Genomic DNA, 15,256 nt, shown 5'->3' on the forward strand with positions numbered 1-15,256 from the left:
ACCCTTCCTGGCCTCCAGTAACCACCAATCTCATCTCCATTTTCATGAGATCCACTTTCAACTTTATTAACTATATCTTTCTATCCTTTCTATTGAAATTTTACATTTTAACTCTCTTGTTCATTGGTTGCTTTTTTTTTTTTTTTTGAGACGGAGTCTTGCTCTGTCACCCGAGCTATAGTGCAGTGGCCGGATCTCAGCTCACTGCAAGCTCCACCTCCCGGGTTTATGCCATTCTCCTGCCTCAGCCTCCGGAGTAGCAGGGACTACAGGCGCCCGCCACCTCGCCCGGCTAGTTTTTTGTATTTTTAGTAGAGACGGGGTTTCACCGTGTTAGCCAGGATGGTCTCGATCTCCTGACCTCGTGATCCGCCGTCTCGGCCTCCCAAAGTGCTGGGATTACAGGCTTGAGCCACCGCGCCCGGCTTTTTTTTTTTTTTTTTTGAGATGGAGTCTCACTCTGTCACCCAGGCTGGAGTGTAATGGTGTGATCTTGGCTCATTGCAACCTCCACCTCCCCGATTCAAGCAGTTCTCCTGCCCCAGCCTCCTGTGTGCCCTGCACGAGCTGGGATTACAGGCATGCATCACCACGCCTGGCTAATTTTTTTGTATTTTTAGTAGAAACAGGGTTTCGCCACGTTGGTCAGGCTGGTTTTGAACTCCTGACCTCAGGTGATCCACCTGTCTCGGCCTCCCAAAGACTAGGATTACAGGCATGAGCCACCACACCCGGCCATGCTGCTTTTTGTATATATAGTATTTCTGTTCTTGTTTCTTTTTTTTTTTTTTTTTTTTTTTTTTTGAGGCAGAGTCTCGCTCTGTCGCCCGGACTGGAGTGCAGTGGCCGGATCTCAGCTCACTGCAAGCTCCGCCTCCCGGGTTTACGCCATTCTCCTGCCTTAGCCTCCCAAGTAGCTGGGACTACAGGCGCCCGCCACCTCGCCCGGCTAGTTTTTTTTTTTTTGTATTTTTAGTAGAGACGGGGTTTCACCGTGTTAGCCAGGATGGTCTCGATCTCCTGACCTCGCGATCCGCCCGTCTCGGCCTCCCAAAGTGCTGGGATTACAGGCTTGAGCCACCGCGCCCGGCCTGTTCTTGTTTCATGAGTCTATTCTCTTAACTTTCCAAGGATTTTTCCAGTTTTTGAGTTTTCTTCTGCTTTTCTTATTGTTTCCCCTGAGTTCCCCTCCCCTGCTTCCCTTCCACCCCCGGCTTCCCCCCACCCCCACCCCCCCGCTCCTTTGTGTGTGTGTGTGTGTGTGTATGTGTGTATTGTTGGAAGTTTTCCTCAAATGTTTGATCTTCAACTGTCCATATTTAAGAATGAGGCATTAAGCAGAGGCAATTGGAAGCACAATTTGGGGCTTGTTGATCTATAGGCTCCACTCTGTGGCGACTGAAGCAAGCAGGATATTTTACTGGGTACACCCAAATATCATAATCTGTAAATCTCACTGAAGGGACCATCTGGTTTCTCCAGAGAATTCTCCAATCTGTCTGGGGGATATCTGCATGGCCCCTGCTATAGAGGTTACAGCAGCAGGGTGGGGAGAGAGGGTTGTGGAGCCACCACTTGGTACATGTTTTCACCTAGTCCCTTGTTTTCAGCTCAGTACTCACTCCATCTTCAGCTGTGCCTGGTGTCCCTGAGTTGGTGCTTCTGAGATTCAGTTTCCCCAGAGAGTAAACCCTCTGCTGTGCTACGGGAGTTGGTGCCCGGCTAAAAAAGGTTGGGGAGGGGATTTGTGATCTTAACTGCTTTATATACAGATGCTTAAACAATTTCTCTGTTCTCAGATCTATGCCTTTTTCCTTCCATCTGAGGTATCTGGTCCCTCGGTGTCCTGAGCTTTTTTTGGGATAAGTAGAGTGAACTGTTAACTTTTTGTTTCTATTATCTTTAAGTACTTAAGTGCCAGCTACCTCCACTCTGCCAAGTTGATTCCCACTCCATCTCCAAACGTTTTTGTTGTTGTTGTTGTTCTGGGTTTTTTTTTTTTTTTTTGTCATTGTTGTTGTTTTTGAGATAGGGTCTCACTCTGTCACTCAGGCTGGAGTGCAGTGGCGTGATCATGGCTCACTGCAGCCTCAACCTCCTGGGCTGAAGCAATCTCCTCAGCCTCCCAAATAGCTGGGACTACAGGTGCACACACCACCACACCAGGTTAGTTTTTTTTTTTTTTTTTTAAGTAGAGATGAGGTCTCTCTATGTTGCTCAGGCTGGTCTTGAACTTATGCGCTCAAGCGATCCTCCTGCCTCTACCTCGAAGTACTGAGATTACCGACGTGAGCCACTGCACACTGCCAACTTTTCCCATCTTAAAAAACAAAAACAAAAAATCTCTCTGTACCCTACCTTTCCCTCTAGTGACTGCCCCATTTTTCTTGCTCCTTATGGTAGGCACAAAAGTGGACCACCAAAGATATATTCACTTCCTAATCCCAGGAACCTGTGAATATTACCTTAAAATGGCAAAAGATGTAATTAAGTTAAAGATCTCGAGAGAAGGGCCCACTTTAGAGGTGAGTCATAAATGCCATTACAAGTGTCCTTATAAGAGAGAGGAAGAAAAGGAGAACAGACACACAGAGAGCAGGAGGCGGTGTGATCTCCCAGGCACAGGCTGGAGTGATGCAGCTATGAGGCAAGGAGTGCCGATGGTCACCTGAAGTTGGAAAAGGCACAGAATGGATTCTTCCCCAGAGTATCTGTAGAGAGTGTGGCCTCCGCCAACACCTTGGTTTTAGCGTCTGACCTCTAGAGCTGCGAGAGAATAAACCTCTGTTGTTTTAAGCCATCAGTTGCTGGTAATTTTTTTTTTTTTTTTTTTAGATGGAGTCTCGCACTGTTGCCCAGGCTGGTGTGCAGTGGCACAATCTCAGCTCACTGCAAGCTCCACCTTCTGGGTTCATGCCATTCTCCTGCCTCAGCCTCCTAAGTAGCTGGGACTCCAGGCGCCCGCCACCATCCCCAGCTAATTTTTGTATTTATTAGTAGGGACTGGGTTTCACCATGTTGGCCAGACTGGTCTCGAACTCCTAACCTCGTGATTTGCCTTCCTTGGCCTCCCAAAGTGCTGGGATTACAGGCATGAGCCACTGCACCCGGCCGTAGTTCGTTCTTCTGTCTGCTGTAGTTCCTGTAGTTCTGTAGTTCCAGTTCCTGGAAGTTGAGGCTAGAGGCCCTGACTTCTCTTTCTCCATCACATTCATCACCTTCTGACCCAGAGCTTTCCTACTGTAGCTGTTTACATTTGTCTGTCCCCACTAGGATGTAAATGAGCTCTATGAGGGGAGCAATATGTGTCTGTCTGGTTACCCTCTCTAGTCCAGTGTGTAACCAGCACATAGTAGCACTCAGCATGTGTTTGCAGAATGAATCAACCCGTCATATTCAGTGACTTTATCAGTCTCAGTACTATTTAATATCTATTGAGAAATTGCTATAATAATTTACCCTGTTTCTTTGAATGTCACATTTTTTGAAGCCTCAAAAGCCTGAAACTCTTTGTTCCATACTTGTACTTGAGGTTTTTCTGGGTATAGAATTTCCCTCAGCAGCCTGAAGACTTGCGCTTTTGTTTTCTTCCTTCCTGCATGGCCATTGAGAGTCCAGATCTATTTTTACGCCAAGCCAGTTGCACAACCAGGCGTTCTGTGTATGAGACCTGTTTGCTTCTCCACAGCTCCACTATTTCTGCTGCTTTATTGGGCAGAAGCTGATAGCTTGTTCTTCCATTTTCTAGGAACTCTGATCCCATTGTTAGACAATAAAGTGGAGATATTAATAAGGTGTGGGCAGAGTTGTAAAGATAAGCTATAGATGGCTCAAGCCTCATGGTAGGATCTTTTTGACAAATGATTATGATAGCTAACGTTTACTGAATTCTTGTAATAACCAGAGTAATTTAATCAGCACCATGCTAAGCACTTTACATGTTCTCTATAATTTAGTCCAATAGCTCTTTGAGACAGGAACTATTACTCTATTGACTCTACCCACTAGACACTGCCAGAGCCAGGCAGCCTGAATCCAGAGCTGAGCTGGAAACCACTCTGTCTGCTGAATGGCCTCCTCTATTCCTACCAGACAAGTCCTGAACCTTGGCTTCTTCACCTGCCAAAGCAAGGCCTGGGATCCTGCATGGGGGCAGGGAATGAGGCTGTGTAGCAACCTTTCCATTCATGCTTGCTGGATGAGCGCTTCAGTGGCAAGTATACAAGAATATAAATGTTGGTGGGGTGTAGTGGCTCACACCTGTACTCCCAGCACTTTGGGAGGCCTAGGCGGGCGGATCACCTGAGGTCAAGAGTTTAAGACCAGCCTGGCCAACCTGGTGAAACCCCATCTGTACTGAAAATACAAAAAGTAGCCAGATATGGTGGCGCACACCTGTAATCCCAGCTACTTGGGAGGCTGAGGCACAATAATCACTTGAATCCTGGAGGTGGAGGTTCAGCGAGCCAAGATCACACCAGTGTACTCCAACCTGAGTGACAGAGTGAGACTCTGTCTCCAATAATAATAATAATAAATATATATATATATGTCAAAAAACAATGAGGTTTATTTTCTTTCCTAGATCTCTGTCATCCTGAGATTATCACTCCTCACCTCCTCTGGAAACTCTCTGAGAGCCAGGAAATCGTCTCTTTTTGTAAGAGGCCTGCACAGGCACAAGGTCATACTTGGGCATTTTTTGGCTTTGTGAAAATCTCTCAGATTGCACCGCACAGTATACAAATGATAAACCAGACAACCACATTCGTTCTTTGGATTGCGTTTTCTCCTGAGATATCAGACGCATTTCACCAGGGCCACAGAAAGAGAAATGAAGACCAAGATACCGAGACCAATGCCGACAACCTGGTAAGTGCAGATATTTTGTTATCTAGGCAACTAGAGCTTTGCATAGGTAATACCCTTTTCTACTAAAATTAACCAAAACACACACATTCCAGGGCTCCTGATTTTATATACATATATGTATATTTAAGTATATATACATATATGTATGTACATTTTATATGTGTATGTATACATTTATATATGTATATAAATAAACATATATATTTAAAAAATATATGTATATCATATGTGTGTGTGTATATACACATGTATATTTTTTTAAATAGAAATGGGGTCTCACTATATTGCCCAAACTGGTCTCAAACTCCTGGGCTCAAGCCTGGATGATTTAAAAAAATTTATTATTTTATTCTTTGTATAGTCCCAGTCTTGTTTCTTGTAACATAATGTGTTAAAGTAACATTAACTTTTGGCTGGGTGCTGTGGCTCATGCCTGTAATCCCAGCACTTTGGGAGGCTGAGGCGGGCAGATTACTGGAGGTCAGGCATTTGAGACCAGCCTGGCCAACATGGTAAAACCCCATCTCTACTAAAAATACAAAAATTAACCAGGTGTGGTGGTGCTCACCTGTAACCCCAGCTACTAGGGAGGCTGAGGCAGGAGAATCGATAGAGCCTGGGAGGTGGAGGTTGCAGTGAGGAGAGATCATGCGACTGCACTCCAGCCTGGGTGACAGAGGGAGACTCCGTCTCAGACAAAAAACAAAATAAAACAAACAAACAAAGAAATAAGTAATATTAACTTTTGGCTAAAATGCATTCTTAGTTGGTCCAATTAATTCATTCAGCAAACAGTGAGCACTTACCGTGTGCCCTCTGGGAATGCAAAAAATGTGTAAAACCAGGCTCTTTTTTGAGACGGAGTCTCGCTCTGTCGCCCGGGCTGGAGTGCAGTGGCCAGATCTCAGCTCACTGCAAGCTCTGCCTCCCGGGTATACGCCATTCTCCTGCCTCAGCCTTCCGAGTAGCTGGGACTACAGGCGCCCGCCACCTCGCCCGGCTAGTTTTTTGTATTTTTTAGTAGAGACGGGGTTTCACCGTGTTAGCCAGGATGGTCTCGATCTCCTGACCTCGTGATCCGCCCGTCTCGGCCTCCCAAAGTGCTGGGATTACAGGCTTGAGCCACCGCCCCCAGCCTTTTTTTTTTTCTTTTTGAAACAGGGTCTCACTCTGTCACCCAGGCTGGAATGTAGTGGCGCAATCTCAGCTTATTGCAGCCTCTGTCTCTGGGGTTCAAGCAATTCTCCTGCCTCTGCCTCCCAAGTTGCTGGGATTACAGGCATGTGCCACCATACCTGGCTAATTTTTGTATTTTTAGTGGAGACAGGGTTTTACCATGTTGGCCAGGCTCGTCTCAAACTCCTGACCTCAGGTGATCCACCTGAGCCTCGGCCTCCCAGAGTGTTTGCATTACAGGCGTTAGCCACCACGCCCGGCCCAGAGCAGAGAGAAAAGAAACTAGCAGGATATGAGCCTAGGGCTAGACTTGGGAGGGAGCCTCAAAGGCAGGATTAAGGATTTGTGACTCTGTTCTGTAGGTGACAGGGAAGATGATGCCATCAGATCTGTACTTCACATAGAGAAGTCTGGCTCAGAGATGGAGTCACCAGGCCATGGTGTGCAGGCACTCAGTAAAGTGGAGATACGATTACTAGATCATTATGGTAAGTAGTTCAGGCCTGGCAAGGTGGCTCAAGCCTGAAATCCCAACACTTTGAAAGGCCGAGGCAGGAGGATTGCTTGAGTCCAGGAGTTCCAGACTAGCCTGAGCAACAGAGTGAGATCCCATCTCTACAAAAATAAACAAAATTAACTGGGCATGGTGGCATATGCCAGTAGTTTCAGCTACTCAGGAGGCTGAGGTGGGAGGATCACTTGAGCCTGGGAGGTTGAGGCTGTAGTGAGCCTTGATCGCACCACTGCACTCCAGCCTGGGTGACAGAGCAAGACCCTGTCTCAAACACACACACACACACACACACACACACAAATAAATAAATAGTTCAAGGTAGAGAGGATGAGGTTATGAATTACAGCAGAGAGGGGAGGAATAAAAACAAGACTTGAGAGAGTATTAAAAGTCCGATTTAACAGAACTGGCTGATTCATGTGAATGGATGGTGAGGAAGGAGGCACCAGGGGCATGGATAGCAGTAGTTGATGTGAAATGTTTACTCTGCGTTAGGCATGTTGCCCGTATTATCTCACTTAATCCCACAACCGCCCTATGAGCAGGATTGTATTACTATCTGCGGTGGCGCTGAAGCCCACCAGAGTGGTCAATCGAAATGACAAAGCTAGTATGTGTTGGTAGTAAGTGGTGGTGTGAGGAGGGTTTGCACCTATGTGGTAGCTCTACCAGCTGGCTGGGTCTTCAGTGCCATGTGACTGGGAGGTGAAGTGACCGCCCTAGTTAGCAGTGAATGAATGAACGGTCCAGAAGCCTGCTGGAACCATCTTCTGCTCTGGAGAGCTCACAGTCAGGTGGCTTTGATGCCACATCAGCCATAGACGTGTTGTGTTTGCCCCAAAGAATATTTTAACACCATGTTTAGAATTAATTGGTACCTTTTTAAAATGCAGAGATTCACATTAAAAAGTGTGTTTCTGGCTTTTCTTGGAAAATGAGAAGATCTGGCCACTCTGGGCCCATATAGGAACTGGAGTTGCCTCTCTCTGTTTCCTTCAACTGGGCCTGTGCCCCCCGTTGGCAAGGCCCCACTGCCTGGGCCCCTGACACCTCCGCAGGCAGCTGGGTCTGCTTTTCTGCTGTTCTGTCACGAGGTGTGCCACTCAGCTTGGCTTTGACGCCAGGCTGTGTTTGTGCATTTAATGCCTGCCAAGCCCAGGCCTCCACTGATGGCTAAATACCTTTTCTGAATTTTAGGCAATATAAGATAAAAACATACTGTGGGAATTGAGAAAAACTAAATGCCCACCCATGCTTGAGTTCCCACAGGGAGGAGGGTTCTGCACAGTTAGTGCAGGAAAAAGGCAAATGGCCCGAGTTCCTGAAACCAGCATAAATTAAAACAAAATACAAATCATACCCTGGCAAATGGCAAGTAACAGCCTATTGCCAGTATGCAAATCACGTTGTGATTTTTAAAAAATTTGTTTTGTAATAAATAATTTGCTTGAATTTCGAGCTGTGTACTTTGGACATATGATAAGGAAGCTTTGGGGGAAGATTTGTGTGTGTGTGTGTGTGCACGCGCACGCGCATGCGGGCGCACACCTGTGCATGTTTATGGGGGCGTGGACCACAGTTTACAAAGCTTGGAGTTTTCTACAGAAATTCAGTTTCAGGCCAGGTGCAGTGGCTCACGCCTGTAATCCCTGCACTTTGGGAGGCCGAGGCGGGCGGATCACGAGGTCAGGGGATCGAGACCATCCTGGCTAGCACAGTGAAACTCCGTCTCTACTAAAAATACAAAAAATTAGCAGGGCATTGTGGTGGGCGCCTGTAGTCCCAGCTACTCGGGAGGCTGAGGCAGGAGAATGGCATGAACCCGGCAGGCCAAGCTTGCAGTGAGCCAAGATCGCACCACTGCACTCCAGCCTGGAGCGAGACTCTGTCTCAAAAAAAAAAAAAAAAAAAGAAAGAAATTCAGTTGCAGAGTCTGCGTGCAGTGGCTCACACCTATAATCCCAGCACTTTAGGACACCGAGGTGGGCAGATTGCTCGAGTCCAGGAGTTTGAGAGCAGCCGAGGCAAATGGCGAAACCCCGTCTCTACAAAAGACACAAAAATGAGAGGGTCCTGGCGGCCCACACCTGTAGTCCCAGCTACTGGGGAAACTGGTGTGGGAGGGTCCCTTGAGCCCGGGAGGTGGAGGTTGCAGTGAGCCGAAATTGTGCCACTACACTCCAGCCTGGGTGACAGAGCGAGACCATGAAAAAGAAAGAAAGAGAGAGAGAGAGAGAAAGAGAGAAAAAAAGAAAGAAAAGAAAGAAAGAAGGAAGGAAGGAAGGAAAGGAAGGAAAGGAAGGAAAGGAAGGAAAGGAAAGGAAGGAAAGGAAGGAAAAAGGAAGGAAAGGAAGGAAGAAAGAAGGGAGGAGGAGGGGAGGGAAGGAGGGAAGGAAACTTCACTTTCAGAACATTTTTTCAAGACTAGCCTGGCCAACATGGTGAGATCCCATCTCTACTAAAAATACAAAAATTAGCCAGGCATGGTGGCGGGTGCCTGAGGCAGGAGAATCACTTGAACTCGGGAAGTGGAGGTTGCAGTGAGCCAAGATTCCACCTTTGCACTCCAGCCTGGGTGACAAGAGTGAAATTCGGTCTCAAAACAAAAAATAAATCACATTTTAATAAACTTTTATGATTTATTAAGGATGAAAACATATTTCTGTACCATAACGTTCAAATGTGAGGCCCACACTGGCAAACAGGTATTATCTGTATTAAATATTTTTTTCCATTTAAAGTATAACAATAATCCCCTATGTCCATGGTCAGGTTGGACAAATGACCACATTTCAGGCTTGTGTGAGTTTTTGTTTGCAATCTGTAAACTGCCCTTAGAGATATAGGTTCAGGCCGGGCGCGGTGGCTCAAGCCTGTAATCCCAGCACTTTGGGAGGCCGAGACGGGCGGATCACGAGGTCAGGAGATCGAGACCATCCCGGCTAACACGGTGAAACCCCGTCTCTACTAAAAATACAAAAACTAGCCGGGCGAGGTGGCCGGCGCCTGTAGTCCCAGCTACTCGGGAGGCTGAGGCAGGAGAATGGCGTAAACCCGGGAGGCGAAGCTTGCAGTGAGCTGAGATCTGGCCACTGCACTCCAGTCCGGGCGACAGAGCGAGACTCTGCCTTAAAAAAAAAAAAAAAAAAAAAAAAAAAAAGAGATATAGGTTCAAACAGGTGCAGGAAGCAGAGCTGCCAGCAAAGCACAGGAGTCAACTCTTTTTCTTTTTTCTTTTCTTTTCTTTTTTTTTTTTTTTGAGCCAGAGTCTCGCTCTGTCGCCCAGGCTGGAGTGCAGTGGCTTGATCTCAGCTCACTGCAACCTCTGCCTCCCGGGTTCAAGCAATTCTCCTGCCTCAGCCTCCCATGTAGCTGGGAATACAGGTGTCTGCCACCATGCCCGGCTAATTTTTGTATTTTTAGTAGAGATGGGGTTTCACCTTGTTGTCCGGACTGATCTCAAACTCCTGACCTCAGGTGATCCACCTGCCTTGGCCTCCCAAAGTGCTGGGGTTACGGGTGTGAGCCACTGTGCTCAGCCTCTAGACTCTTAATCTATGTTCTTTGAGTTATACCTGACAACTTTCCATCACACCTGGCTGCCTGGCTCAGGAACTGGAGGAAGGCGGCCACTGCTGGCCAGGAATTTCTCAGAGGCCACTGGACAGTATTATGGAGTGGCCACTGCCTCTCAGAGGCTCACTGTCCATAGCACAGGGGTCATCCATCCTGTCAGACCACACCGACCCCACTCATGAGAGGCTAGCCCTGCAAGCTCTCCCCTGGGAACAAGAAGTAATTGTGCAAGGTTTGCGTGGCAGATCAGCTTGGTCTTGGTAGCCATGTCTACACAGATCACGTGGGGCTCACAGGGCCATGCTCTGCTGCTCCCTGGACTCTGACCCCTGTCCTGCATATCCTCCTTCCTCCTTCTTCTGGTCCTCAGAGACTCCCCATTCCCTGCCATGTGCACACCTAGGGTGGGACTGGGACGTGCATTGTGGCCAGTTCTGTTCTTGTCTGTGTTGCTCAGAATCCATTGTTTCTTACTGATGCAGACCAGTGCCTAATACTAGGTGTCTAGCACCGTGCTGGGAGCCAGGGATACAACAGACAGGTGCCTCCCTGGGGGATAAGGGGAGCACACACAGGGAATAATCAGTGAACTGGGTAGCGCTTCATTACAGGCCTCTCACAACTGGTATTTTATCTCCATCACATTGTGATTTCGTTTTTGTGATGTGACCTAAAAAGCCTTGGCTCCTCAAAAGATCTGGCCAATTAACAAATGCATTCATTTAACAATATTTATTAAGCACCTATTATTTGTCAGGTACCATTCCAGATGTCAGGATTATAACAGAGGACAAAACTCACAAATAGCCCTGTTCTCTTGGTGCTAACATTAGGGAAGGAGACAAAAAGAAATAATGTCAATAAAATATGTCCGAAGAATTTTAAAGAAAAACTCAAGCCGGGTAAGGGAGAGAGAATGACGGCGGGGAGGAGGGCCGCTCTTGAGGAAGGCCCTTCTGGTGACTGTTGAAGCAGAGCCCAGCAAGAGGGCAGGGGGAAGCTGTGGTTTGGAGGAAATCTTTTCATAGCAGGGAGCCTCAAGGGCAGAGCCCCCGAGTGGGAGTGTGCCCTACCTGTTGGAAGGAAGCCACTGATCTGCAATCCTGTTTTCCTCATCTACAAGTTCATGGGCTTGTTGGGAGGGACAAATGAAATCATTTATATGAAAACATTTATGTCAACTGTAGAACACTCTATAAAAGTTATTCTCTTTATGTTGACTTCATCAAGTATTTGCAGTGTCTAAATCAGGAAGGATCATAATGATTGTATTACAATTCTGCCCTTTCATTTTTTTTATTGAGGTGAAATGCGTAAAACATATAATTAATCATTTTATAGCGTACAATTCAGTGACATTTGATGCATTCACAATGTTGTGCAACCACCACCTCTTTCTATTTAAAAACCTTTTTCATCATCCCCACCTTTTCTTTCTTTTTTCTTTTTAAAATAGAGATGGTGTCTCCCTATATTCCCCAAGCTGGATTAGAACACCTGGGCTCAAGTGAGCCTCCAACCTCAGTCTCCTGAGTAGCTGGGATTATAGGCACTCACCACTGTGCCTGGCCTCTCATTTTTATTTTATTTTATTAATTATTATTATTATTTAGAGACAGGATCTCACTCTGTCGCCCAGGCTGGAGTGCAGTGGTGTGATCATGGTTCACTGGGGCTTCCACCTCCTGGGCTCAAGCAATCCTCCCACCTCAGCCTCCCAAATAGCTGAGACTACAGACATGTGCCACAGTGCCTGGCTAATTTTTGTATTTTTTGCAGAGATGTGGTTTCACCTTGTTGCCCAGGCTGGTCTTGAACTCCTGGGTTCAAGTGATCCTCCTATCTTGGCTTCCTCCAGTGCTAGTATTACAGGCATGAGTCACTGTGTCTGGCCTTTTTTATTTTTATTTTTTGACACAGAGTCTCACTCTGTCACTAGGCAGGAGTGCAGTGGTGTAATCTCGGCTCATTGCAACCTCCGCTTCCCATGAAGGGAGGCATGAAGAGATTCTCATGCCTCAGTCTCCTCAATAGCTGGGATTACAGATGTGCACCACCACGCCCAGTTAATTTTTTCTATTTTTAGTAGAGACAGGGTTTTACCATGTTGGCCCCACTGGTCTCGAACTCCTGGCCTCAAGTGATTCACCCACGTCGGCCTCACAAAGTGCTAGGATTACAGAAATGAACCACCGCACCCAGCCTTTGGCCTCATTTTTAATATTAACTTGAGTTACCATTCTGGAAATAGGATTTCCTCCCATGTCTGACTTTGTCCTTTCTGTTTCTGGCTAGCCTCCAGCTCCTAGGCTTCATCCATGTATTTTTCCAACAGTGATTTATTGAGCACCTACTGTGTGGGAGGCACTATGCTAGGAAGATTCTGGAGACATAACAGTGACAGTGGCAGGGAGGTCCCTGCATCCCCAGGACTCACAGTGTGGTGGGGGATTTAGACAGTGAATGGTTAATTGCCAGAAAACTAATTCAAATTATGATACATGCTTATAAGAAAAAATGTTTTGAAAATCATGCTAAATACATTTGTGTAGTTATTGAAGCTACTAGAAGAGAGACACCACTCAGAACAACATGACTGTGGTTTTATAACTGTGCTCCTAGTTCAGACAAGGGGGAGAAAGATGACCTCAGGGAGGCGACCTGGATTTTGCTAGGGCCTAAGCAGCTAGGCGGGCCTAAGCAGTGAGGCCGGCCCAGGGAGAAACAGCGGCTCTTCCTTCATTTGTTCCTGGTCACCCTCTGAGGTGTGCAAGGGTAGCTGGTGTTGCCATCGCTCCCATTTGAGAGATGTGGAAACTGAGGCTTGGCCAGGCGTGCTTGCCACCTGGAGGAGCTGACGTCTGGTACTTGCTTTAGCCAACGGTCAAAGCGTTGTCCGATAGGGGTCAGCGGCGCGCCAGGCTGGAAGGAGAGCGGCACCCGAGCGCGCGGCGCTCCCGGCGTTCCAGGAGGGGGCGCTGCTGATGCGGCCTCGGATCGCCGCTCCCACCCCGGCCCTGCCCCGCCGCCCTGCCCCCACCTCCCGCCCGGAGCCCAGCACTCGTGACTTCGCCAGCTCTCAGCTCCCTGGGGCATTTTCGTGCACGCTAATGGGTGCCTCTGTTTTCCTAGATGCTGGTTTCTTCATCAAGCGGCGGAATAACGCATCAGGGCAGGTGACCCACGTCACCGGCGTGATGCACTGGTGCTCGCCGGGGCGGGCCCTGTGCCTGCGGGAGCCGCGCGGCCGGCGGGGTGTCGGGGCGCCTCGTGGGGGCCGAGCCGCGCCCGCACGTCCCTCAGGTAGGCGCGACCCGAGTTTCTTTAGACTGGATGACCTGGGAGCGTTTCCACCCCACCCACGACGAGTTTCGCTTTCCTAATGTGGTTAAAAAGTGCGTACTAACTATAGTAGGGTGGTTGAACAGGTTTCAACATTTTACTTAATTTTTTTGTTTGTTTTAGATTTCTTCCTTCTGGTGGATCTCTTTTTTTGTCAAGAAGATGTTGATAACTGTCCTCTTTGGCATTTGTTCAAAGTCTGGTTCTAACAGCGTTTGGACTGTGGCTTAATTTTAACCATAAAGCATTCTTTTGGAATAATTACTTTTGAATCTAGGAAGAGCCAGCTGGATACAGGGCCATAAACACCCCCTGCGGGGAATGTGCAGGCTTTAAGTTAGGTGTTTTTTTTTTTTTTTTTACCGCTAGCATTTCTGGCTCTTTTTTCTTTCTTTTTTTAGAGACAGGGTCTGGCTCTGTTGCCCAGGCTGGAGTTCAGTGTTACAATCACAGCTTACTGTAGCCTCATCCTTCTGGGCTCCAGCAATCCTTCCATCTCAGCCTCCCAAGTAGCTAGGACCACAGGCAGGCATCACTGGCTCATTTTTTTATTTTTATTTTTTGTAGAGACAGGGTCTTGCTGTGTTGCCCAGGTTGGTCTCAAATTCCTGGTCTCAAGTGATCCTCCTGCCTCAGCTTCCCAAAGTGCTGGAATTACAGGCCTGAGCCAGCATGCCTGGCTTAGCATATCTCTTTTTTTAAAAAAAGGAGACTGATGGGGGTTGGGGGGATGCAAATTGTGAGTAGATAGGTGGGTTTGGAGAGTTTGAACATCTGCTTCAATGAGCTAAATGGTGTCAGAATTGTCCTGCGGGTAACCATGTGGCCTCAGATTTCTGGGACAATCTCAATTTCTGGGACAGAGACACACTGGCCCTTTGTCAGGCTACACATCAGGCCACCACCAATTTCCAGTTCTGAAAGTGTGGTCACCAGAGAGACCCGTCAGCAGCCATAGACATTATCTCCTTGGGAATGAGTGGACCCAGGCAGCCAGGCAGAGCTGGGGTCCCCAGAGCTCCTGGCACTAGCTGGAATATTTCCAGTTCCTCTTCTTCCCTTACAGCACAAGTCATTTAGTGATCATTACTCGTATTTGTAGAACCTTAGAGAATTTTGGATGTAGCAGGACAGAAATTGGTTGTCTACCATTTTGTGGCTTGGGTGGCATACATCTTGTTTGGCAATTAAAAAAAAAAGAAGATGAGAAGGAAATAGGATATGCAATGCAGACCAATTCAAGAAAAAGTGATTTATGCCCATCCTAGCCGAGGCAGATGAATTTGGGAAGACTTACTCGTTTTCTAGAAATAGTCTTCACTTGACCAGAGATTCATACTTGGTCGTATTTAAATACAGAGCTCTTCTGGTGTATTTGAGTAGAAGGAGGACAGAAAACCAGAGACTAATTAACCAGTTGTTACCAGCGGGAGATCCGTTTTTTTTTTTTTTTTTTTGAGACGGAGTCTCACTCTGTCGCCAGGCTGGAGTGGAGTGGCGTGATTTTGGCTCACTCTGCAATCTCTGCCTCCTGGGTTCAAACCATTCTCCTGCCTCAGCCTTCCAAGTAGCTGGGTTTACAGGTGCACGCCACCACACCCAGCAAATATTTGTATTTTTAGTAGAGACAGGGCTTCACCATGTTGGCCAGAATGGTCTCAATCTCCTGAACTGTTCATCTGCCTGCCTTGGCCTCTCAAAGTGCTGGGATTATAGGCGTGAGCCACTGCGCCAGGCCAAGAGATCAGTCTTACATAAAAATCAAGGGTTCTGCCC

At 47.4% G+C, this 15,256-nt stretch overlaps 1 protein-coding gene across 17 annotated transcripts in view; it reads left to right on the plus strand.

The window, feature by feature from the left end:
* The window catches only part of LOC117081646, a 48,462-nt gene that overhangs the window by 3,381 nt on the left and 29,825 nt on the right, over positions 1 to 15,256 (plus strand). For 12 of the 17 annotated variants that reach the window (XR_004436218.1, XR_004436219.1, XR_004436222.1 and 9 more), the window contains exons 2-4: positions 4,586 to 4,872; positions 6,411 to 6,536; positions 13,271 to 13,441. Coding sequence is in view for 1 of the 17 variants with exons in the window: in XM_033207839.1 (XP_033063730.1) it covers positions 13,123 to 13,441 (319 nt within the window). In the remaining 16 variants the exon portion in view is untranslated. Of the gene's footprint in view, positions 1 to 4,585; positions 4,873 to 6,410; positions 6,537 to 10,895; positions 11,422 to 12,822; positions 13,442 to 13,603; positions 13,874 to 15,256 lie in introns of those variants that run through there. The other 5 variants (XR_004436217.1, XR_004436221.1, XR_004436225.1 and 2 more) reach the window with 4 other exon arrangements.

This window comes from Trachypithecus francoisi, unplaced genomic scaffold (genome assembly GCF_009764315.1).
Source record: "Trachypithecus francoisi isolate TF-2019V2 unplaced genomic scaffold, Tfra_2.0 Lachesis_group8, whole genome shotgun sequence".
In the NCBI taxonomy this organism is placed as follows: domain Eukaryota; kingdom Metazoa; phylum Chordata; class Mammalia; order Primates; family Cercopithecidae; genus Trachypithecus; species Trachypithecus francoisi.